Below are 26742 nucleotides of genomic sequence, written 5' to 3'. Positions count from 1 at the left end.
CGAAAAATGAACTTCTTAATCCGACCCGGTAGACCCACCTTCACATATACCTATCGACTCATAATCAAATTCTGAGCAAATGTCTGTGCGTGTGTCTGGATGTGAGTCCGTGCACAAAATAAAAAGGACTCAATTCGAAGGTAACATTTCAAAAGGCATCATGTACATTTTGACACTTTCTAGGTTATTGCATATTCTGAAAGTACTCCTAATAAGCTACCTCTCCACCAAAAATGAGCAAAAGTTACTTCAGTAAAGTCTGTTTAATCATGATTTTAAATAAAGTAACATAAACAAAATCTCTGCCATCAGCAGTCCCTGTTTATATAGCCCTGTCAACCTGTCAAACAAAAGACTATATGAACCTCGTGACGAAAAAAAAGCAACATGAACAAAGCGCTACACTGAAAATATGCCACACTTTTTATTCAAGTGCCCAAACACTTGAATGATTGAATAAAGTCACATCGTAGATCTAATTGGTTTGTGTTTCAACATCAATCCAAACCACTATCAAATGCAAGTGTTTGGGCGGTTGACTTTTTGGTATTTTTTAACATGTTATTTTCATTCGGGTGGCTCAAGCTTTTCAATTGTTTTGCTCATGAATTTGTCCCACCTTCTTGAACTATTCAAAGTGATGAGCAAAACACTTGAAAATGATCTTAAGATCTACCCAAAACAGGCACTATTCAAAGTCAACGTGATTATCCACATGAATTTAATTTGTTTCACTGATTGATTTTTGCGCGACTTTCATCGAAGGCTAGAAGCGAGGCAAGAACCAATAGCACAAAAAACTCTCCCGTCTTCAACTGGCCGGCCGGCGCAGTGGTAGCGTGCACGACTAGCAAGCGAGAACCTGTAAATCGCTTGTACGTAATTTTATTTTTCAACACCATTTAAAATTCAAGTGTTTGGCTATTGACATTATTTCATGGCCAATCACCGAAATTTCAAGTGTTTTGCGATTGATATTTGAGTGCTCTGTACAGCAGGGCCAGATCATGTGTAGAACACTTCGTTGAGCTGTGTAAGTTTTGCTCAGTGTACACTGAGCAAAACTTACACAGCTCAACGAAGTGTTCTACACATGATCTGGCCCTGCTGTACAGAGCACTCAAATATCAATCGCAAAACACTTGAAATTTCGGTGATTGGCCATGAAATAATGTCAATAGCCAAACACTTGAATTTTAAATGGTGTTGAAAAATAAAATTACGTACAAGCGATTTACAGGTTCTCGCTTGCTAGTCGTGCACGCTACCACTGCGCCGGCCGGCCAGTTGAAGACGGGAGAGTTTTTTGTGCTATTGGTTCTTGCCTCGCTTCTAGCCTTCGATGAAAGTCGCGCAAAAATCAATCAGTGAAACAAATTAAATTCATGTGGATAATCACGTTGACTTTGAATAGTGCCTGTTTTGGGTAGATCTTAAGATCATTTTCAAGTGTTTTGCTCATCACTTTGAATAGTTCAAGAAGGTGGGACAAATTCATGAGCAAAACAATTGAAAAGCTTGAGCCACCCGAATGAAAATAACATGTTAAAAAATACCAAAAAGTCAACCGCCCAAACACTTGCATTTGATAGTGGTTTGGATTGATGTTGAAACACAAACCAATTAGATCTACGATGTGACTTTATTCAATCATTCAAGTGTTTGGGCACTTGAATAAAAAGTGTGGCATATTTTCAGTGTATGTAAATTCGGCGAAGAAAAACGAATCATTAAAAAGCGTTCCCCTCAATGACAGCAGGGTGATATAGACGTTGGTGATTTCAAAAGAAGTTATGTTTGTTTTTCTCAAATAAAATTACAGAAATAATGTTTTATTGAATTTGGATGACCAAGTATCAATAAAAGCCACGTTTTTCATCGTTTGTTATCATTAGAACATCTTATTTTGCTTTTATATTAAAATGGGAATTGAAAATGGATGCTCAACATTCAAGTGCGTTTTTCTCAAAACGCATGGTTTGTACATGATGCTTTTTGAAATGTTGCCGTCGAATTATCTCCGGACTGGCTGAACCGATTTGGACCGTATTGATCTTTTTAGATCCGACTTGGAGTCCAATAAGACTTTAGTTAGTTTTATGAAGGCTAGAAAAGTACTTCAAACGTAATCCTAAAAAGAAGAAAACCCGTCTTGTTATGTTTTTTTAGAAAAGTACTTCCAATGACCCTAAAACATCGAAGACCCTATCTAAAGTTATTAGCACTTAAGTGTTATTTGTACCCTTTTTGGAGGCCGGATCTCAGGTATTTCGATATAAACGATGTCCGGGTCCATCATGCGACCCATCGTTATTTAGATAATTGAAAGACCTTTCGAAACATAGAAGATCTGATAACCCTATCAAAAGGTTGAGTACTTAAGTGTTATTTATACACTCCTTAGAGGCCGTATTTAAGATATTTCAAGAAAACGATGCCTGGATCCATCATGCGACATGTTATTACATTATTCGAATTATTGAAAGCCTTTCCAAATGAGTCTTTTTGTTTACATTTCGCACTGTAACTTTGCTTGTGCTTAACCAAATTTGATGAAATTTGGGAAGGTGTTAGTATACATTCTACATGAACACCTGCAATTTAAAGCACCATAAAAAGTTGTGTCAGTTCCGAGATATTTGAGTTCAGAGTTGGAGTAACCATGGGCGGGAGAGGGTTAAACATCAAAGATCTGATAATCCTATCAAAAGTTATTAGCATTTAAGTGTTATTTATACACTTTTTAGAGGCCGAATCTCAGATATTTTGATGCAAATGACTGAACGTTGGATGAGTTGTCAAAATACCTTTCTAATTAGCCCAAAATATTCAAGATCTGATATCGCTAAGAAAAGTTATGAGCACTTAAGTGTTAAATAATCACTTTTTTAGGCCAAATCTCTGATATTTTGACGAATTTAGATGAAAATGAAGTCCGAATCATTCATGGGAGGATATTAAAGATCTGAAAACCCTGTTAGAAGTTATAAGTAGATGATGTTTGATTTTGTATTTGTATTTGCATTACTAGTTAGAAGAGAAAAAAATTGCATTTGGGATCGAAGTAGCCATGTGCGAGTTGGGACGTGAAATTTGTTCGGTGCCAAAAATTTGACGTTTTTCTTGGGGTTAGAGTTAATTTTCATTGGAAAATTCCAAGAAAGTTTCTGATGAGTTTTTCGCATTAGTTTGTGCTGTAATCTACATGCTGAAGACAAAAGTGAAGCTCTGCGTGATTTTTTTTCGTGTGGCGTAACGGAAAGGATTTCCGTTTGGTTTCCAGCCGTTCCAACAAGGCCAGAAGCTGTTCACAACCTGCGTATTCCTGAACTCGATGATGTTCTAGTGAAGCAACAGCATCGTATTCGATGTATATTCGGTTTGTCGAATGCTTTGAAGAACCTTGGTGAGATCATTCCATATTTTTTTTTTGGTAGATAATTTATATTATATTCAATTAATCAAATGAAATATCCTTCCTACCCCACCCCATCTTCCATGTCCTTAAACCAAATCCCAACCCCCCCCTTCCTCCTCCCTCATCACCCTCATAAAAAAAATAATAATTACTTGCCAAATTAACACTTTCACACCCAACCACAACTCATTCGGAGCGTTTGGTACGGTATGTCCACGCATCCTTCCTCCCCTGTTGATTCTGTGAATTGTGATCCGTTCTCAGAATCTGTCTCTGCGGTTAATGCAACGCAGTAGGCCTGGCCGCTTTAATTTTTGCAATACATGTTCGGGGTTACTCAGATGTAATGCAATCATTAATATTGACAAGAAAGGACTTGGGGCGTAATCTAACCACAAGTTCTTCCAGGATGCTTTCTTCGGACTGGCTGCGCTTGTGTTCGATTAGATTAGATTAGATTAGATTAGAAGAGAAAAAAATTGCATTTGTGATATATATCTAATCACATATTGTGATTTAATCACAAAAAAAAATCATACAATTTTGGATCAATCTAAAGCAAAGCGATTCCGTCACGGATTCCGTCAAGTTGCATTTTTCTTGTTTTCTTCAGTCTTTTCACACTCACATCAGCAACCAGGTTCTCTCTCTGTGTGTTTGCTCGCAGTTTCAGCGGCCCATAAAGACATGACAAAAACAAAATATTTGTCATAAACACTCTGGCTGGTCGATAACGAACACGACGACGACGGCGGCGGCTCGGGAAATTACAGTTTTGCAGCTCGTCATCATCAGGGGAAGGTTGGATTTGCCCCCGTTACTTCTAGGACCCATCTTGAACCCAACGCTTCGCCCGTAAGGTATAAAGATTAGATAAGCATCTCGCGGCAAGTCTTGTTCTGCTCCGAGTTTGGCTAAACCTGTGCGCTCATTCTACTTTCAGCAGTCGATCGACGGTTATCGCCGCAGCTAATTGAAACTCTCTTATCGTTTGTAATCGCCACCGTCGTACCAAAGGTCGTCTCTCCTCGTCATGTCCCACGGAAAGAAGTTTGGCGACCTGGTCGGTTCCATCGACGAGGGCACCAGCTCGGCCCGGTTCATTCTGTTTCGGGCGGAAACCAGCGAGGTCGTGTGTTTTCATCAGAAGGAACTGCGACAAATTTACCCTCAGGAGGGGTGGGTTGAACAGGACCCGAAGGAAATCCTAGCCGTCGTGGAGGAATGCATCGAACGGACGGTGGAGAAGCTTTGCGAGCTCGGAGGGCGTGCCGAGGACATTGTAGCGGTCGGGGTGACGAACCAGCGCGAGACGACCATTGTGTGGGACAAGAGCACGGGGGAACCGCTGTACAATGCCATCGTTTGGCTGGACATGAGGACGGCGTCTACGGTGGACCAGTTGCTTGAGCAGGTGCCGAACAAGACCCGCAATAAGAACTATTTGAAGCCGCTGTGTGGACTTCCATTGTCGCCGTACTTTTCTGCCGTAAAGTTGCGCTGGCTGATGGATAATGTGCCAAAGGTGGGTACTGTACTTTGCATCAAGTTATGTTGACTTTTTTAAATGTATATACAGTCAGTGGACTCTCTTGTTGTCGATATTGAAGGGACCGTCGAGAGCGGGGGTTATCAAATTATAGAATGAAAAATCGAAGCAATCTAATTGAAGGGACTGAAAAATTTATTGACAGCTGGAGCAATATTGATATCTAGAAGATCGACAGCCAGAGAGTCCACTGTATTCTAGATTACTTTTTCAAAACAACCCATGCGCCATCCTATGTACATAGGACCATTTGAAAAAGTAAGTGAGAATATGAATAATAATATGGTTTTGTTTGAACGCGAATCAGTTCAACACGGAGCGTCGAATCGAAGTGCTTTTTGGTAATTAAAATACGCAACTTTTGGTATCCTAACATATATAGGCCATCGCTGAAATTTTTAAGTTATCGCAGTTTTAGTGAAAAAAGTTTATTTTTACCGATTTCGTCATTTTTCTGTTTTTGCGCGTGGCGCGTCGAAAAACTCAGTTTTTATTTTCAAAAAATCATATCTTGGAAACGTACGGTTCGACATCGCCAATTTTATGATATGTTATGTGAAATTTTTTGAGGAATCCGATGAAAATATGTTCAGACATAGGCTCTTTGGTCCAGACACGGTCAAAACGCCATTTTAAGATTTCATACGACTTTTTCAAATGTTAAGCTAGATTTTTGGAACTTCTTACTATTTTTCTCAAATAGTTAAACTAATCACCTTTCTTTTGCGTCTAAGGATGAAATGACGCGGAGATATGATTTTTTGAAAAAAGTGGTTTTTGTAAAAAATTACGAAAATTGCAATTTTTCGAACCACCCTAGCACGATGTAGGTCACTCTAATGGCCAAACAAAAAAATACGGGTCTAATTATTTTGGCCAAGGAACCCCCAGAAAAATTTTGAGCCCGATCGGAGAACTTTTTTTTCGGTTTAGGATCTTTTCAAATGGAATTGCTGTATAAGGGGTTTGCTTGTAACCATCACGAGTTATCGCGATTTCACGAAAAAAAAGTTGGTAGTCGTTGATCATGGCCGTTCATGGTCACCCGCGACAGACACGGACGACAAAACAAAGAGAAACGCAAAAAGTAAGTAAGTGTTTGTGTGTCGTAGTCTAACAACTCCTTTACTTTTGTTTAAGGAGGTATTAGATTATGACAAACAAACTCGCAGTTTTTCCCTGGAGATGGAGCCACACGGTGCCGTCGTTTCAGGGCTATTTGCAAAGATGGTTTCCGATGTTGATATATATCACACATTTATTTTATATTTATATACTTGTGTTGATAGAAATCACAACTTTTATACTATATAAAATTGCAAGATATTGATTTTTTTATTTGCATCTCAATATCCTTGTTTGTAAAATCTGTTAGGAACAGGTTTAAATCTAAAAAAAATTAAATTTAAAAATAAGAGAGGGCTCTTCTAGGCATTGTGGGATTATATTAAATAATTTAATTAATCACAAAAACAGGAGCGTGATTTTTTCTTATCTTAATGTGGGTGTTAGGTTAGGATCTGGTATTTTAATAAATAAGTTTTTTGCAAGGCACTCAGAATAGCTAGTTTTTTTTCCAGGCCGACAGTTCTAGGCGAGTTAAGTGATGCTATCAGAATCTCTGATATCAATTCAATTTCAATTTCAATTCGGTTTTATTGGTGAATAATCAAGGTACAATGAGTTCTTTTGCAATTCATAACAGAGTTTTGGAGTTCCTTTCAGCTGTGTGTTGCATCATACTCCATTTTGGAACAATTATTTCTTTTTTTGGAACAATTATTTCTTTAACTATGGCACTAACAAGAGCAAGAAAAATTAAATCTCTGATTTCAATTTAAGTGATATACTAACCATCCGGAATTGTCAAAACATCCATAGAGTCTCGATCAATCAATAATGAAATGATATCGGACAAAATTCGTTAATCTGTTGAACTAACGGTTCTCGGATTATGGTTGTATCGACCATTGTTGCGAATCGAGGATTTACTGGAGTTTTGACGATCGAATGGAGCCTAACATTTGAAAGGGAAACATTAGTTTTGTGAACAGGAGTTCATCACTTTCACTCAAATGACAGTTTATATTAGGTATGATAGGGATACACTCTTGTTTGCAGAGCTTCTGTGGCCTAATGAAATGGAAGGCACGAAATATTCTTCTTAACGAAGAGTATTCACCTTGTAAATTATGAACTGTTCATTTATGTTTATTGGTTTTGGAAGCGGCAAGTCATGTTTAAAAACTAGGTAAAAGAATGTTTGCCTTTGTATTTAAAATTTCGGGGATTTGAGATTCAAGTTACTTTCAGACCGTTTAGTTGAGGTTGTTGATTCAAGTTAGTTAGTTTTCCTAAAATGAATAATTGGGCATAAATTATTAGTTAAATTGGTCAAAGTGTACTATTTTATTGGCAGATCTGCTTCTAATTGTAATGTACGACAAGACTACTGACGGACGTGACAAGACGGGCCCTGTAAAAAGGCCTCAAGATTTATATTCCCTAGACAAGTTAGTTTTCATCTTTTGTTTTCCAGTATATTTTTAATTTCCTTTAAATTTGAAATACATTATAGGTTTCCTTTGTATAAATCTCCGATTAGTTACATTTTCTTATTTAATTAACTCATAATTTAATTTCTTTCGGGCCTTTTACTCTGAATCATAATTTCATTTTTTCTTTATTCAGTGTTAAACTTAGATTAACGTAACTGCTCAAGTCATCCAAGTTCTTACAACTCACACCTACACTAATTTTCTTTCACCTTCGCCCTCCCGATCCCCTATATCTTCCGGTGGTGTTCATTTTGTATGCAATACTAGTTCGGCCACTACCCTTTTTTCCACAAGAAACCGGACTTGGACTGACTTGAGGCCGCGTCCCCCACCTTGCTCCGTAAAACGAAAACGAAACGACAAACAAACTCGCAGTTATTCGTGTTTTACAGTAAGGGGAGGACAGAAAAATATTCAAAATGGTATTACAAGCCATGGTTTAAACAATTGAATGATAATATGGTTTAAATCGGTTCGCAAAAAAAACTTTTTTTGTACTGTGCAACGGAATTTCTCGAAAATAAAAGATATTTTCAAATAAGCTCAAACATGCTGAAAATGGTTATAAACGCAGAAAATTGCATCTCAGATTGTTTTCAGTTGATTAGTCTTCTTTTTCAATTGAAATTTTTCAAGTTTAAAAAAAATATGTTTGATTTAATCACACTAAAAATGTTAAAAAAGGTTTTTTTTATTGAAAAATAAATGGTAGACAATTAATTCAAATCTTTTACAATCGATTTAAAAAATGATGATGAAGTAACTTTGAAAAAATAAAGTCGTTTAAAAAGAAGGTAAAAAATCTGGTCTATTTTTGTGTAATCAGGAAATCACCCAAGTTTGCTAATGAATATTTTTTTCTCCCCAGGTCAAAGCCGCCATCAAGGCGGACAACTGCCTGTTCGGCACGGTGGACACCTGGCTCATCTGGAACCTGACCGGTGGGCCCGAAGGTGGCGCCCACGTCACGGACGTCTCGAACGCGTCCCGCACCATGCTGATGAACATCGAAACCCTGCGGTACGACCCGACCCTGGGCAAGTTCTTCGACATTCCGTTCAGCGTGCTGCCGGAGATCCGGTCCAGCTCGGAGCTTTACGGGCGCATTCGGATGAGTGCATTGCGGGACGTTCCGCTGAGTGGCTGTTTGGGCGATCAACAGGCCGCCCTGGTTGGCCAGGAGTGTTTGAGCCGTGGAAAAGCCAAGGCTACGTATGGGACGGGCTGTTTCTTGCTTTACAATACGGGCAATGTGCCGATTGAGTCGACGCATGGACTGATTACGACGGTGGGCTATCAGATGGGACCGGAGGCGGAACCGGTGTACGCGTTGGAGGGATCGGTTGCCGTGGCGGGGGCGGCTTTGGGGTGGTTACGTGACAATATGAACTTGCTGGAGAGTGCCAAGGAGTCGGAAGAGTTGGCCCTTTCGGTGGAGAACAACGGCGATGTGTACTTTGTGCCGGCGTTCAGTGGTCTGTACGCACCGTACTGGAACCAGGAAGCACGCGGGGTGATTTGCGGGATAACGGAGGACACCCAGCGGGGTCACATTGTGCGGGCTAGCTTGGAGGCTGTTTGCTTTCAGGTGCGGGACATTTTGGACGCGATGAACAAGGACTGTGGCTTTCCGCTTGTAAAGCTGAAGGTCGACGGTGGCATGACGATCAACTCGCTGCTGATGCAGTGGCAGTCGGATTTGATTGGGCTGGAGGTGCAGCGGCCGGTCGTTGTGGAAACTACGGCGTTGGGTGCGGCGATGGCCGCGGGTCGTGCCGTGGGCTGCTGGGACATTGAGAACGTCAGCGTCGAGAGCAACTGCACCTCATTCAGGCCGCAAATTACGGAAGACGAGCGCGACATGCGGTACAGCAAGTGGAAGATGGCCATCGAGCGGTCCTTTGGTTGGGAGGGAAACAGCATGATTTAAGGCATTGTTGGTTTGTGGTATTATTATATTGTTTTTATAGTTGATAGTGGTACGAATGGAAGAATAAAACGCTTGCATTATATGCATCTATTAACACAAATGTTTTATTTCTCAGTTCAAGAGTTGCAATACAGTTAAGCACTTAATATGGTATCATCAATATTAATAATAATAATAAAACGTAGGTAAATGGAGGACAAATCAGAGGAATATTATTACAGAGTACGCAATACGGTCAGATTTCTAATCATTTCCAGTCTGTTTAAAAAATAAAATAAAACAAACTTATAAAAAGCGCTTAAGCACACACGATTTGAACGAGTTTGACAGAGTGGCTTCAAGGAAAATGTAAAAGAATAACAAAGCAAAGACAATCAGCAATGCCAGCGGAAAAAAAATCTTTGAGATAAAAGTTGCTTTATCTAGCACGCATCGCAGCGCAGCGCATATTTAGACAACGGTGATTTAGATTTAGATAATTTCGGCTACGCTCTCCTACTGCTGCTCGTCCACGTTGTGCGCTTCTTCGGCATTGGCCACACCTCCAACGGCACCTTCTTCGGCGGCGGCGGCGACGGCAGCGGCTGCAGCTGCAACTCCAGCAGCGGCAACCGCGGCAGCATTAGCGGCGACAGCACCACCACCACCGTCAATGGCGATGGCCGCGGCCACAATCGGACGAATCGCGTCAACGTCCGGATCGTTCGAGATGTCAAAGTGCCGCTGGGGCATCGGGTTGCCCGCTGGAAATAGAAGGATGAGCTGGGTTTTGGTACTAGAGAAGGCATTTCTTGCTTACCCGAGTCTAGTTCCAGTGCCGGATCGGCCGTGGCCTCGGCCAGGTTCGTTACCGACTTTGACTTGACGCACTGGAAGTCCACGTGGCGACTCTTGGCCTCCTCCTTCTCCCAGGACATGTGGATAAACGGTCGCTGCAAGTAGTTGTAGATGACCTCCACCCGGCCGCTGGCCCGCTTCTTGATCTTCTCCTTGTACGTGGGATAGCCCTCGATACCGAGCCGGATCTTCTTCAGACCTCGATCCTTCAGCACCTGCTTGGCCACCTCGCGGTTTTCGATATACTTGAAAAAGCGGTACATGGCCGTACTAGACACCGTCTGGCAGTACTCTTCACCCATCTGAGGAGGATACTCTTCGTCCCAGTCCACGACGTCATCTAAAACCGAAGCAACAATTACAAAAAACCAGTCAAATCAAGATCTCCCACTCACCATCGGACAGAACCACCACGTGACACTCGCGATCCCCACGCTGCGCCGACGCAACCATCAGCGGCAGTATCAACGACTCCAAAAACACCTCAAACTGCTCGCGGGCGCCCTCGTTGCTCAGCTCGTGCAACAGCCCGCGCAGATTCTGGCACCGAATTGTTTCCGCCGTAAAAGGAATCAGCAAATAGTCGCACGCCTCGCGAATCTCCTGCACCGAAACCGTCGGCGGACACCGGATGATCCCGTTCCGATAGTACTCCAGAATCGCCCGGAACACCGTGTGCGAGATCCCGTCGGCCACCTCATACTCACCGCGCTCGTTCGGGTGCGTAAAATCCAACCCCGAGCTGAACATCCGCCCAAGCATCGTGTTCGGGTGGGCCGTAAACAGGGCCGGATTGATCGAGAACGTCGTGTTGTCCACAACCAGCGTGATGCGATCCGGGTCGGCGCCGTCCAGATGCTTCTTCAGGCCGGACGGCCGCGCGACCAGGGCAACCGAGTTCTGCTGATGGACCTGCTGCTGCTGCTGTTGCATCAGACGGTTGTTCCTGGAAAAGAAGAGAGGCACGAATAATTTGACGTTAATATCTGATAAGTTATCAAATTTTTTAACTCATCACAAAGGTCATTCAAAAGTATAAAAGTGTTTTCAGCCTAAATACGGCTCTAGAAAACTTGTCAGAAATTCAAAAAAATCTGTCCCAAAAATTCATTTAAGAGCGAGTCCACGAACAGGGCATACCCCTTTGTATGGGATGTCGTTTGAACCTCACTAATCTGCCTGAAATTTTCAGGGGTTGTTTGTACATATAAAACTAGCATCTGGCCAAAATATGAGCTCTCTAGGTCAACGGGAAGTGGGGCAAATCGGGACACAAAGTTTTAAGGTTCAAAAACGTCAAAAATCTTAAAAAGGCTATAACTTGGGGAAAATTCAATTTAATTCCAAAATTCAAAATGCATCTGAAAGGACTTGAAAAATGCAACAAAATGCAGGGTAGAGCATCCCAATTGGTTAAATCTAAAGGGAGTTACTGGCATTTTAGTGAAAAAATAGCATAATTTTCAAACTCAAATAAAAAAGTGTTCCACCAAGATATCAACTCGGTTCGACCTGCAGCTTGTAGAGGACATCTGGGACTACCATCTGAGACTGAGAACGCTTTGGGTAAGGCAGTTAAACATATTAAATAGACACTTTTACTTTTAGTGAATTTTTTGGTTGTATATTTTTGCTCGGGAGACCCCTTAGATCCCATTTTCTGGTAATATTTTTATCATATTCGTGTTCCTGAGACAATTTCACAATAGAAACTTGCACAATAATGTTTTTTTTCATGCATTTTAACTCTTTAAAAAATGAAAGTTAAAAAAAATAAGAAGCTGCTTTTTTTCTGGTGTCATCTAGTATCCTTGGAAACGAACTTGATTTTCAATAAATGTGAATCGTAGATTTTTTTTTTTAATTTATTTTTTTAAAGAGTTAAAATGGATGAAAATAAACATTTTTATGCATGTTTCTATTGTGAAATTGTCTCAGGAAAACGAATATGATAAAATTATCACCAGAAAATGGGATCTAAGGGGTCCTCCGAGCAAAAATTTACAACAAAAAAATTCGCTAAAAGTAAAATTGTCTATTTAATATGTTAAACTGCCTTACCCAAAGCGTTCTCAGTCTCAGATGGTAGCTCCAGATGTCCCCTACAAGCTACTGGTCGAACCGACCTGATATCTTGGTGGAACACTTTTTTATTTGAGTTTGAAAATTATGCTATTTTTTCACTAAAATGCCAATAACTCCCTTTAGATTTAACCAATTGGGATGCTCTACCCTGCATTTTGTTGCATTTTTCAAGTCCTTTCAGATGCATTTTGAATTTTGAAATTAAATTGAATTTTCCCCAAGTTATAGCCTTTTTAAGATTTTTGACGTTTTTGGACCTTCAAACTTTGTGTCCCGATTTGCCCCACTGCCCGTTGACCTAGATTGCTCATATTTTGGCAAGATGCTAGTTTTATATGTACAAACAACCCCTGAAAATTTCAGGCAGATTGGTGAGGTCGTTGCGAGATGGGTATGCTTTGCTCGTGGACTCGCTCTTAAATTTCAAACAAGTGCATTTTACTGTAGGGTAGTCATTTTTATACATCTTTTCCTCATTATTTTTTTTCTGCTCGATTCATACAATGATGTTTATCGAGTAGGATAAATATGAAGGGTGTTAAAAAATTGAGATTTGCTGCGAGCGTGATTTAAAAATTCATAAATTCTTTAATTCATTAATTCCTTAATTCTTTAATTCTTAAATTCTAAAATATAAAATTCTAAAACTCTTACTTTCCGCCATTTTTGCCGCCATCTCAGATTATACAAAAACAGATATTAGGAGCATTTTTGGAGTATTTTTTAGAGGTTAGAGACCCACATTTTAAGAAAAATAAAAATTACCTGATTCGATTATCTGGTGTGATATTTTGACGAGGCTGTAGTTATATTTATCCATCAATTATTTTTTTAAGTGTAGGGTTTTAAATTTTTTGAATTGCTGAATTTCAGTTTTTTTTATTTCAGATTTTTTTGATTTTTTTTTTCAATATTTCTGTGTTTTCTCTTTACTGCTTATTCTCTTCTTTCTATTTACTGATTATCTCTCTTGTGAAATCCTAATCCAATTATTTTACATAGTCTTTCCTACTATGAAGTTTAATAGTTTCTCCAATCTCTTATCTAAAAAAACATCCCGCTACTATACTTCAACCTTCTCTAATCAAATTTTTCTTTCAGCATGACATCAAGGTAACTTTTTTTTTTAATAACTCATGATAAACTGAAAATATATAACAATATATGTTTACACTTCACACACTCAACACAAAACCAATGCAAATATAAATCGGAGCGTTTGGTACGGTATGTCCACGCATCCTTCCTCCCCTGTAGATTCTTTGAAATGTGATCCGTTCTCAGAATCCTCTCTGCGGTAAACACAACGCAGTAGGGCTGGCCGCTTTAATTTCTGTAATACATTTTCGGGTGTTCTCGGATGTACTGCAATTATTAATAATGACAAGAAAAGTGCTTGGGGTGTAATCTTATCACAAGACTTTCCAGCATGCTTTCATTGGACTGGCTGCGTTTGTGTTAGATTAGATTTCAGATTTTTTCTGAATTTTGGATTTTTTTAAGTTTGTGATTTTCTTTTTAATTTTTACATGCTTTTAGAATTTTTGTTTTTTATAATTTTATTTTTTTCGAAATCAAAATTTTTTTTATTCTAGAATTTCATAATTCTCAAGCTATGACATTTTAGTTTATATTTAACAATTTTTGAATATTTGTATTTTCAAATTTCTGTTTTTTGCCTGAAAATTAGATCTACTTTCTATTTCTTGCGGTTTCTGAGATGTTTGCAATGGAACAAAAAAAAATCCATACAGAACTGGCTTTGTTCACTGCATACAAAGCAGGTAAGAACAATTCCAGCTCAAATCAGGAATTTTTCGGGTACTTTTGTACCCGACCCGATTTAAATGAAACTTTGTAGACATGTTATCCTAGGCTACTATAAGCCATTTTTGTGTATATGGAGCCAGTTGCACTCGATAATGAAATTTGAGAAGGGATATTTTTGTATTGCGTAATTTAAAATTACTGTATCTCGAAGCCGTTGCCATCCTATCACATAGTGGTCAAAGACAAACTTGTAGGAAATTGGATTTCTGAAAAAAATACACGCCACCTCTATGAAATTTTTCAATTTTTAAGTTAAAAAGTAAAATTTTAAGGAGATGTCACGATTTGAACGAAATTTTTGAGGACGGAGGTACGAAAGTACCAGAAAAAATTCCTGATTTGAGCTGGAACTACTCTTAATGAGTGAGCCCGATGCATTCCTGTATTAAAAATAAGAAAAAAAAAATTGTCAAACCCAAGATTTTCAAAAAAAATATGAGTTCTCCTTTTCGAAATAAAAAAATGATTTTGGCGATTTAATAGAACAGAGCCACCCTAGAGTGCGAGTTTGGATTTTGAAAGGAATGATTTTTTTTACAAACTTTGAGACTTTGCAATTTTTGAAAATAAGTTATTCTTTGGGGTCAACTTTTGTCGTTTTTTTTTTCTTTAGCTAAATTTCCTATATTTTTAATTGAAAAAAAAAAGGAAATATACTTATTTTCATCAAATTTTGTTGTTAAGTGATGAAGCTATTGACATTTTTTTCAAAGAGCGTAAAAGTTATGGAGAAATGCAAATGAAAATGTTTACTTGCTTCCTTCTTTCGTGTTTATTGTCCTAAATCTACAAAGGAGAACAGTGCAGGGTGGCTACTCAAATCCTATTTCCGAAATCCGACTTTTCCAGAACCTCAAATAATACGAATTTCTCACCCAAAAAAGATAGCGAAAACTGTTTTTTTTATGAAAAAGTGAGCATCTACCACCGAAAATCATAAAAAAAAGACTCTTGATAATTTTGGTAAGTTTAGTTTTTTTTTAATTATTTTAAGAGTACTGAGGTGAAAACTTAACAGAAAAAAAGGTAAAAGCTCCAAAATACATAAAATATTATGATTCATTTTGAATATTGAGTTTTTGTTTTATGGTTCCAATATGGCAAAAAGTGCAAAAAAAAGTGATTCTGTCATTAGTTTTTTTTATTTATTTTTTTCAAGATACGCCATAGGACAGTTTTATTCTTAAAAAAAAAGAAATCGGAATATCGAAAGTTGATATTTAATTCTAAAAATACATGTTGAAACGAGAAGAGCGTGAAGTGTCCAAAGTTTTTGGATGGCGGACCGAATTGGAAGCTCACACAGGTCATACGGGACAAACATGAACAATTGGGTCTTAAAATGAAGCTTAGATTGCTGATATTATTGTTTACAGCGATAAAGCTTATTTTTCTGAGTACAATGACCCTTTGTAAGACCACAAAGAGTTTAAAATGGATTTTTAAATCAATTTTGAAAAATTAACCTCGCGGTCCTTCTTGACAGAAAAGTTCCTACTTGATAGCTCGTTCCAAGGGGACCATAGTTGATCCATCGAAAAAATGTTGTCTTGTAAATTTTTTTTTGCATTAAAATGAAAAAAAAAGTGATGAGAAATGGTTTTTAATCGTGTTTTTTACCGTTGTACATAGAAATTTACATAGGGCTTTAGTACCCAATTGTTTGATTAAAAAAATAAAAATAAATTAAGTTACAATGCATCAATGTAGAAACTGAAATAATGCATCCATTAGTTGTTTTTTTTTTGTTGAATTTCAGGTCTTTTTTGGACATTTTCAAAAGTTAAGAACAGAAAATTTAATTTTCTAACAGTTTAAAAATCCCATGGTAAAATCGCATGCACAAGCACGCACATCACCTTTGTGAGCAAAAGCATGTAATATTGCATGAGAAAACGTGTACACAAAAAACATGTAAGATTTTGCACACCCCAAAAATAACAACAATCTGGTGTGAGTCATCCATTCTTCAGATTATCAATTCCACGCTCCAACAATCTCGGCTTCAGACTTTTCTGATTTTGGCAAATTCCAGAATCTTCTAGACCAAAAGAAACTTGTGCAATAGCTTACTTAATCTCTATCACCAAACAATTTTTAGAAACTATTTCAAAAAGGTTTACAAAAAAAAAATCCCCATTAATCTTCAAGGTAAAGAAAAGCTATTTTTTGTGCTTTTTGTATGTAGATTGAAGACAAGAAACATGAAAGAAGAATGCAAGGAAATTTAAATTTTTCATTGCTCCATAATTTTGTTTTTCCATAAAAAAAACATCAAATTCAAGGACATAAAATTTAGTTGACTATAATGCAGTTTTTTTTTCAACTTTCAATTAAATGACATTTACAGGGTGTCCTCTAAGGTTGGAGAGAAATTTTATATTCTTGAATGTGATGCTATTTATCGGAAAAAAATTAAAATAGAGCAATAAATAATTTAAATTTCCTTGTATCCTTCTTTCATGTTTTTTGTCTTCAATCTACAAAAAACACAACATAATTAGCTTTTATTCACATTGAAGATTAATGAGGATATTTTTGTGAACCTTTTTGAAATAGGTTTTAAAAATTGTTTGAGGAAAGAGATTCAGTAAGCTTTTGAACAAGTTTCTTTTGGTCCACTTTAAATTACTAATATAAAGACAATATGTTTAAAACTGCAAGCTTTCAAATTCTTCAACTAGCGAAAAAAAAAGGTTCTTTCCGTTTCATTCTATTTGTTAAAGCTGCGAAAATACGAATTCACGCATCTATAGCTATAACTTAACTTTAAAATACCAGCCAGACAGAAATATTACTCTCCTTTCACGAGTGCGTTGATTGTTACAGACATGCTACACTGTTTGCTTGCTTACTACTAGAACTAAAACATTTCTTAAAAATTATTCAAACCTCACCTTCTAGCGCAACATCTCACAAACGTAGGCAGGACAGTCATCCACGCAAAGATTCGCCTCAACGATAAAACTCAAACTTACAAACCTAAAACCTCGTCCTAACCCTGCGAACCTCAACTATCTCGTCCTTTGCACACACAGCATCCAGTCCAGACTATCTTCATCATATCGCAGACGTAGCAGCCAGCAGCTGCATCATCGCGCGCTCGTCTCGTCTCGCAGAGTTGTGTGCAACACTGCCCTCAGACAACAAAAGGGTGCCTGATGCTGGCTGGCTGGCCAAATGTAGTTTTCAGCGATTTTATATAGATGTGGATATAGATACATATACTATGTGTAACTCAGGGGGGTGGCACAAAGAAAAACTGGGCCACCTCTCCACAACACACGACTTGGTCGCGACCACGGGGGAAAACCAAGAAGATTCTCGCGTCTGTCAACTAGAGGACGCGCGGAGTTTCGACTTTGGAGCAGGTCCTCAGTACATAATACCCAACTCCCCCTTTTTACAAGTACTGGCCATCATTACATACCTGGCACGGTTCTTCATGATCCGACGGCGCCGTTCGTCAGTATCGGTGTAGTCCTCGGTGTTGCTGCTGCTGTGCGAGCTGTCGTAGTCCTGCTGCTGCTGGGTGGTCTTGCTACCTCCGGCCAGTACGACGGCATTCCCGGGGGACGCACCGGAAGACGACGACGCGGATGAGGTGGAGTTTTGCTTCCGCTGCTGCTGGTGCAATTCCATTACCAATCGCTTGATCCAACTGCTGAACCGTCCAAAGTATCGCGTACAAAGCAGCCCGAGCTTATCCACCGCGTCTCAGATGTCTATCTCTGTTGTGTTGTGAGTTTGAGTTGAGGAGTTTGGATTCCTGGCAGGTCCAAGGTTCCCCGCTACATGCACCTTCTACCTTGTAGTTGTTGTTGCTACTGCTGCTGCAACACTCCTTTGATGGCGAACAATGACGAAGGCTGTTTTCAGCGCTGCGACGTTTGGCTCGTCCTTCGTCACCCCGCCAGCCAGCCACAATCGAAGAACCGTCGACGGGGACAGATTCTCCGGGATCTGCTGAACGCGCGCGTACGAATTTACGCCACAAATCACACACAGTCGTCAGTCAGTCAGTCAACAACCAGACAACCTTGAGAGGAGTCGCGTATTTTTGGGGGGTGCAGAAAAATTGCTCAGGCTCGAGGGGTTGCGATTTTCTTTTTTTTCGCCTTTCCCCTTCTCACCTATGTGACACTTTTGTTCTTTTTGTGCCTCTCGCGAGTAATTGTTCGTGTTTAAATCGGGCCAACGTCAGACGGGGTGGGCGCTTTGGCCTACATTGAGGCGGGCATTGTATAACATTTACGCGCTCTATGAGAAAACTGATGATCACATGACTTGCTCATTGTCGGCTAGTATCAACACGAACACGAAGCATTGATTAACTACACTATTTAATTTGTAGTTTTTATCTTTGAACAAATAACAACATAGCCAAACAAATTAGATAGGAAGATTAAATCTTCAAATTCATTTATCTCACACTTTAAGAAAGTCAGAAAGCAAAGGAGAGTTACTTTCATTCCTCTATATTTCTCATACGTTCTTCTACATGACATGACTCTAGCTAGTTTTCTCATGCTCCGAGAAATAATCTGCATTTGTAATAATCACAATAGAAACAAAACTTTAATTAATCCCCCTCACCTGTATACAGTAATTTTATCTAAAATAACAACATCCAACCCTCAAATGATTAAAACTTTTTTATAAGATCATCAATTTTTGGAAATCATTAATAAGGTCCTTCAATAACCCATATAACCCACGGTAGCTTGAAAGTTCCGAACATTATTTTCAACATAATATCTGAGATTAGGCTTCTGCCAACATGCTAGACCCTGTGCCTGCAATTCCCGTATATAATTCGTATATAATTCTAATAGGGGAAGGGGGGGGGGGGGGGGGGGGGGCAGAATGGCCCGCCTAAGTAAAATGCGCCAAAAACCATGGAAAAACATGAAAACTTATGAATTCAGTGTAGTAGGCTTATGCTTTGGGATGTTCCCTTCAATTTGTTTGATGAAATTTTTTAGCTTAAAACTATTTTTGATGCAATTAAAAAAAAAAGATCTTCGACTACTTTTCCAGGGGGCGGGGCAGAATGGACCACCTTAGAAAACAAGCTATTTTGTCTAATAAAACGTTGAAGGTAGATAAATGACTTAAGGGACCTTTCTAACATAGTTTCCATGAAGTTAGACCACTTTTATGAAAATAGTCACTTACCAAAACAACCATTTTTGACAATGGTTCTCATATGTTGAAAGAAGACACTATTTTTACAACTAAGCATCAAAACAACTAAAAAATCAACTAATGTTGCATCAAACGTGATTTGTGAACCTACCAGGAGCGACATAATCCATTTAATCCAAATTTCATAACTTTTGATCGAGGGGCGTGACAAAGGCCTTAATATATTAATTTTGGCATTTAATACATTAAGAAATTAAATTCCTCATGTCATTTGACATTTGACAGCGCCACACCTGCTTTGAAAACATTGCTTTGCTTCGTTTCTCTTTCGCGCGCTCGGTTGTCAAGTTTGTTTTGGTTCGGTTTTTGGAAAAAAAATACGTCGATGTACGATCGAATATTTCTGGAGTTAATTCAATAGGCCGCTGATTTCTACATATTGTTGGTTGCGGCGGAGCATAAAAGGAAGAAGGGGAGGAGAATGCGGGGCAGGACGATCCAAACGTGCCATTGGCGGAAAAGTTGCAGCCGGCAGAAGGTGTTGGCTTGCGACAGCGATTCCTTCAACACGTCGACACCGGGGGAAAAGAAATCGCACTACGAGCTCATCTCCGCATCTCTGACCTGAGTGCACTCAGGCTCGAATGCTGGAAGGATTAATCTGGCAAATGATTCGGATAGCGTTGCCACTTCAACGCTGGCAGGTTCAGGACCGGATGACAAGGAAGAGCGTCCAGGGAGTGGACCAGTTAAATAAAACGATTAGATGTGATTAGACATTGTTACTCGGAGTGGCGGAGTGATTGAATAGTGAAAAATAAAATAACCCAACTCTGTTGTTCAATTTATTTCAAAACTTCCACACTTCTGGAACCATGTTGAGTTTCTTGTTGTCGAGCTCGGTGTATAAAGATCGCTAAGGACTGTTCCCGGGAAGTCCTGAGTCCTGATTTCGCTCAACCGGCGATAGCTTTTCCGCCGGGCTCATGGCAGTAACAATGATGGAGGTCGTCACGGGACTAACGGACGTCGAAGACTTGACCATGAAGCGGGTGGCCACGGTAGCGACAACATCGAAGGGAACCACTTTTAGTGGGTTGCGCTTAACTTATCCAGCGGGAGGGGCGGTAAAGTTGCCGAACAAATCCACAGGAAAATTTTTGACGAAATCTGTGGGTGGGAAAAATCGGAGGAATAAAATTAGGAACTGCTTTTCGCCAGCTTTTCAATCGCCTTACCTTCATTGTGGCGTTCCTCAAAACAACGGAAGTGAGCATTGAGATCACCTCGTCACTTCTCGTTCAATCTCGACGCAATCCGTGCCGCATGTAGTTTGTGGAACCGTGGTAATTGATCTCGAGGATTCGTTTGAGCATCAGGAGTGCCTCAATGCGCCGCTCGAAGGCTTTTTTCCAACGCATCTTCAGGCCGGGCATGCTCCGATATCTGCTTATCCACTGCCTCCGGATCACCGTCCTGGAACCTGGATGGCGCTACGCACCGTTGTGTGTTGCTCCTTTTCCGGTTCGTCTGCCCCGTGCTGGCACTTTTAAGTCAGGCTGCTTTTTGTGGACACAAATTTTGCACCAAACACAAAAACAAACACGCGTCATGTCAAACTGCCAAGACAATGTAGTGTAAAGAGAGGTGACGATGTTTCGATCGTAAACAAGCGTTAATATATTTAATTCCTACCGTTAATTAATTAAATAATTTAATTTCTTACTATTGTCGCGCCCCTCGCTTTTGATTGTTTTTATAAGGCAGGATAAGGGTGGTCCATTCTACCCCCAAGTGGATTTTAATTTAACACTTCCACCACCAAGCCTCTAAATGAATTGAAGGTTCCGTTGTTGTTTGATAACCTTCGTAATAGCTCCTGGTAACATTATAAACATTGAACAAACTTTTTCAAACAATCTAACTTTTGAGAAAGCTTATTTAAGAACCTCGAAATAAACAACATTTGCGTGGTTTTGTCAATAAATTTACATTTTTGCTCATAATTTGAAAGTACAATGAATTCAAACGTCGTTTTCGGTGTGGTGATGTTATTTGACGTCCTTTATAAGACCCTTGCCTTACAGTTGGTCTAAATCCATTCTAAAGACCAACCCCACTGCCCCTAAGATTGTAACAGTCTGGACTGGACCCCATGCCAGACACAGAGAGAACAGTCCGAAGAAAAGTTATTTCATTTTTTGCTCCATAAGGTTTGCTGAAAAAAAAAAGGTTTGCTGGTAGCAGGCGTGCAATGTACCGCGAAATTTAACCAAGAATTAAATGCCAGTGTCTTCTCTGGGTTACTCTGTGAATTACCCATCCACAGCCCAATCTATTTAATTTCATTTATGCATTTCGATTTTTTTATTAGAATTTATCTTGGTTTTGTTTTTCATTGCCAGTATGAGGCCAGTTCTACAACGTTCAATCTTCATCTTTTCTCTATTTGTCGTTCAAGTCGTTTTTAATTGATTTTTTAGGCTATTACATGTTTTGTTTCATGTATTTGTTAACCTTCTTGACCTCGACTAGAGCCGAGAGACAAAAACATTAAAAAAAAAATTGAAGATTTTTTGAAAAAAAATCTTACAGATTCATAAAAACTGGATTTCCTCCAGATTTTTAGAACAAAGTACTGGATGTTTTAGGTTCATCTGAAAGAGCACACGATTTGCTGTGACCTCATATTAGTAAAATTTAAATGGTTGATTACAAAATACAAATACTCGCAATAAATACAATCACCACCATTTTGGCCGCCTACATAATTGTAGAGTATTTTAGGGGTCATACAATTCGACAATCTAAAATGAGACAACAAAAAAATTGTTTTTCTTTTTTTTCATGATTCAATTATCCGAAGCTAGATCCGAAGTTAAATTTTGCTGAGGCCTTCGGGTGATCGAGTCTGAATTAAAAATTTTGAAAATTCCAACTAAAAATTTTAAATTAAATTATGCATTATATTTAACAAAATATTTTGTTGAATTAAACCTTAGACAGGCTGATTCTACAAAACATTTTTCTGCGTGAAGCTTTATTTTTAACCTTTGTTACAATAAAATTTAATTGTTATCTTGAAAATTGCAACAACGAAAATTGCAACAAATTGCGTTAAAACAGGATTGAGACAAAATAAAAATTACTTCAACATTATTTTGACATAAATGTTTTAAGGGGTTGCATACATGTAAATCGACAAAAAAGTCAGCCGTTGGTGTGTGCACACACTTAATTTTATTTAATATCATACATTTTCATCTATATCAAAACAAATTTGAAAACATTTGGTTGTGTCATTGCCGAGATTTGAAGTTAATAGTTTCAAAAAACGGGTGTAACGATATCTTAACACTGCCTTGACCAAATCGCCTCAAAATTTTGGTGAAGACTCGTTAAACCAGTTCTGTGTGCATGACAAAGGCCGATTTAAAAATATTTTTGTGTTTTTCATTAAAAAAAAACTTCAGTTTTTGATTTTTGTATTTTTTAAAAAAGCAAAATTTTAAAATCGGGCTTTGTCATGCACACGTGATATGTCTAGGGAGTCTTCACCCAAAGTTTCAGCCAATTTGATCCGTCCCATCTCGAGATATCGTGGCACCCGTAAATCAACACGGTGTTTAGAGAAAAACGTTCACAAACTTTGACAATTCGATGCCAACATTTCAAAAAGCATCATGTACAAACCATCCTTTTTGAGAAAAACGCATTTGAATGTTGAGCATCATTTTTCAATTCCCATTTTAATATAACAGCAAAAGAAGATGTTCTAATGATAACAAACGATGAAAAACGTTGCTTTTATTGATACTTGATCATCCATATTCAATAAAACATTATTTTCGTCATTATATTTGAGAAAAATAAACATAACATCTTTTGAAATCACCAACGTCTATATCACCCTGCTGTCATTAAGGGGGACGCTTTGTTATGATTCGTTTTTCTTCGCCGAATGTACATGGCGCTTTTTTCATGATGCTTTTTTTTCGTCACGAGGTTCATGTAGTCTTTTATTTGATAGGTTGGCAGGGCTTTATAAACAGGCACTGCTGATGGCAGGGATTTTGTTTATGTGTGTGTGTGTGGTCCAATCCAATACCCGCTGGCCGGCAGCGAAATTATGGGAAAGTATAATTTGTATCAGACTTGTGTTATGCTGATACAGCTTATCTCAGTCCCGGGTATTAGGTGGTGACAGCCCTCGCGCTGCTTCCAATGACCCATTTCAGAATTGCAGAGATCCTAGCGGCCCAATTCCGAGGTCATTGGGCATTGTCTGGCCCCGCCTAAACATAGAACAAGAACCAGACGGATCCTCGAACTATCTTTAAACTTCCAATCCCATCAGGCAAAACAGGGATCAGCGCGTATTTAATGATAAATAAGTGGCATTTGGGTAAAAACACTTTTTCTTCCTCTTTTCTCCCGCGAAACAACGACGCAGGCCAAACACGATCGAAGCAGGCCTTCTCTCGCAAAGAGCAGCGGCGAGACTCATGACAGGGATTTTGTTTATGTTACTTTATTAAAATCATTATTAAACAGACTTTACTGAAGTAACTTTTGCTCATCTTTGGTGAAAAGGTAGCTTATTAGGAGTACTTTCAGAATATACAATAACCCAGAAAGTGTCAAAATGTACATGATGCCTTTTGAAATGTTACCGTCGAATTCGCTTTGCGCATGGCAAAATTGTGAACTTAAATCGTCTCATACACAGTTCAGTAATGAAATATCTTCGTGAAACTTTCAGGAGTGATTGAAAATCATCTTTTTGGTAAATTTAGTGAATTTTCTGAAATATGAAATTTTGTGATTTTCTACATGTATGTCACTTCTTAAAAGAGAATTAAAAGACTTGTTCCCCATTGCTTTTGAAGCTTCAAAATTGGTTTAAAATTTAATTTTTGACGATTTTTTTTCAAGTCAGACAAATTTTTCTATAATAGAAAAAATAAAAAATAAAAGGTCAAAAGGTCCTATCTGCATAGGAAACCCATGACGGATAGGTTGTTTTAAAAATCAAATCTAGTATTTTAAATTTAAGAAAAAAAACCAAAGCATCTAAAATTCTAATATTCCAAAAATTTAAAAAAAATATATTAAAAATTCAGCAGTTTTAAAAAAATATCGAAAATTTCAAAAGTTCTAAAATTGACATTCAAAAATTCTGCAATTCTTAAAACCTAATAATCTAAAATTCTAAGATTTTAAAATACTAAAATTCAAAAACGACCCTTTGCATTTTTGAACATGCGAAAAAAAGACGCGTTTTTCAATAATTTGTAGCAGTGCTGTTAAACGCTTAAATTAACGACGTTTAACTTAACGGAATCGTTAACATAAACATGAACGCGAACGGAGGCTACGTTGATCTTAACGTGAACGTTAATTAACGCGTTAATCCTTTTGAGACCCCGACTTCGAGGGCCTGAATCTCCCAAACGGTAACATCTTGCGGGTTGCTTCCAGTTGCATTTTACGGGAATTAACTATGTGTTCCCGGTGAGGTAATTTGTCCAAAGTGGCCACCGGTTCCGGCAACCCGGAACATCCGTCAAGCAGGTTTTTTTAAGCATTTGTCATTCAATCGACATTTGAGCCAATGTTATGAAACGTTGTTTGTAGTACATAGGTATACTGACTATATTGGGTCAGTTCAGGGTATCTGTGGCCACTCCGGAACCGATTCCATGGTACCACGCAAATGGTTCCGATGATTGTGATATTCAAAAGTCGACCTGTTGCTTATCAAACTTCGTAAAATTGAAATCATTAATCATCTATTATCATGCCGGTGTCCTTTGACCCGATCGGACCACTCCGGAACCGGTTATCGGTGGCCTGGGAGGAAGTGTACTTAGTATAGAAAAAGTCTTTTCATGTGACATATCAAACATCATGAAATTGAAAGTTAAACGTTAAAAACGTTACTTAATCCACCCTTAGGTGGTTGATGCCTTCCTCACATTTGAAGGGTAATGCGTCGTCGGTAATGCTATCCAAAATAGACACAATAGGGTGTACCTCTAAATGTTCTATCAATTGGACTCATTGTTCATACCATCAGATTGGGTAGTCAGATCTTCATATTTCAGGGCACTTACGCATGATATATTTGGACGACGTTTTCATCAAAGTATCTGAGATCTGGCCTCCAAAAAGTGTATAAATAACACTTAAGTGTTTATAACTTATGATAGGGTTGTCAGATCTTCAATGTTTTGAACGCGTTAGATAGGTCTTTTGATTAACTACCCAACGACAGGTCGCATAATAGATCCGGACATCGTTTTCATCAAAATATCTGAGATCCGGCCTCCAAAAAGTGCATAAATAACACTTAAGTGCTTATAACTTTTGATAGGGTTGTCAGATCTTCAATGTATTGATCGCGTTGGAAAGGTCTTTTGATTACCTATACAACGACAGGTCGCATGATAGATCCGGACAACGTTTTCATCATGATATTCGAGATCCGGCTTCCAAAAAGTACATAAATAACACTTAAGTGCTAATAACTTTTAATGGGGATGTCAGATCTTCAATGTTTTGATCGCGTTGGAAAGGTCTTTTAAATACCTTTCTAAAAATGTATAACATGCCGGGGTTTCTTACAAAAACCACCCTTTTTACAATCTTCCGGACTTTTGTTAAAATCGTTTTTTTAGCATAACTTTTGAAGTACTTAACTAAACTGCATAATTTTTAATAGCGACTTATGGGACCCCAATACGGATCGAATGACGCCAAAACGGACAAAATCGGTTCAGCCAATGTCGAGATAATCGAGTGACAATTTTTTGATCAACATCCCACCACACACACAGACATTTGCTCAGAATTTGATTCTGAGTCGATAGGTATACATGAAGGTGGGTCTAGGAGGTCTAGTTGAGAAGTTCAATTTTTGAGTGATTTTATAGCCTTTCCTCAGTAAGGTGAGGAAGGCAAAAACTCCAGATAATATCTAACATATTATGTTTTTCGGATAATGTTATTTCAAATGTTGAACAACAACTTCTGTTGTAATTTCTTTCTCATAATATTTAACAAGATTTGATACTCACCAATTCAGCAGGAATTCTTCAATGTTGTGAAAGCTGCTTCCCGACATCACGACACAATTGCAGTCAAGTCAAATTTACTAGTGCACTCGCGAATAAAATTAAATTTTCATCCTCAAACTTTCACAACGTTTCTCAGATCGCACGGATCGCACAAAGCCAAGAAAAAAAATATAAAAATTTTGACACTTGCAAACCAAAACAAACAAAGGCCAACTTCGAAAACAGGGTGACCCGATTTTTTGATAAACAACGGTCAATGTGTAACAATGGAAAAGGTGAACAATTTCAACTAAACTAGTGATAACATA

General features: G+C 38.5%; 2 protein-coding genes across 5 annotated transcripts; one reads left to right on the top strand and one right to left on the bottom strand.

Annotated features, from left to right (window-relative positions):
* The first annotated feature begins 4090 nt into the window (after positions 1 to 4090).
* Positions 4091 to 9557, top strand: LOC120428830 (glycerol kinase). Of its 3 annotated transcripts, none has more exons than XM_039593943.2 (3): positions 4091 to 4278; positions 4436 to 4943; positions 8394 to 9557. In XM_039593943.2, the coding sequence occupies exons 2-3, from the start codon at positions 4452 to 4454 to the stop codon at positions 9453 to 9455; spliced, it is 1554 nt and encodes a 517-aa protein (XP_039449877.1). In that variant the 5' UTR covers positions 4091 to 4278; positions 4436 to 4451; the 3' UTR covers positions 9456 to 9557. The 3 variants fall into 3 exon arrangements, with proteins under 3 accessions (XP_039449877.1, XP_039449875.1, XP_039449876.1); XM_039593941.2 differs by having other exon boundaries at positions 4092 to 4278; positions 4365 to 4943; XM_039593942.2 differs by having other exon boundaries at positions 4092 to 4278; positions 4362 to 4943.
* LOC120428831 (BTB/POZ domain-containing protein 10) lies at positions 9533 to 26572 on the bottom strand. Of its 2 annotated transcripts, none has more exons than XM_039593946.2 (4): positions 26435 to 26572; positions 10688 to 11238; positions 10255 to 10632; positions 9533 to 10198 (listed from the first exon to the last, which is right to left on the bottom strand). In XM_039593946.2, the coding sequence occupies exons 1-4, from the start codon at positions 26479 to 26481 to the stop codon at positions 9951 to 9953; spliced, it is 1224 nt and encodes a 407-aa protein (XP_039449880.1). In that variant the 5' UTR covers positions 26482 to 26572; the 3' UTR covers positions 9533 to 9950. The 2 variants fall into 2 exon arrangements, with proteins under 2 accessions (XP_039449880.1, XP_039449879.1); XM_039593945.2 differs by lacking the exon at positions 26435 to 26572 and adding an exon at positions 17638 to 18344.
* Between the last annotated feature and the right edge of the window lie 170 nt (positions 26573 to 26742).

This window comes from Culex pipiens, chromosome 3 (assembly GCF_016801865.2).
Source record: "Culex pipiens pallens isolate TS chromosome 3, TS_CPP_V2, whole genome shotgun sequence".
Lineage (NCBI taxonomy): Eukaryota > Metazoa > Arthropoda > Insecta > Diptera > Culicidae > Culex > Culex pipiens.
Note: the sequence above shows the minus strand (reverse complement) of the source record. Positions and strands in the feature narration are given on the sequence as shown.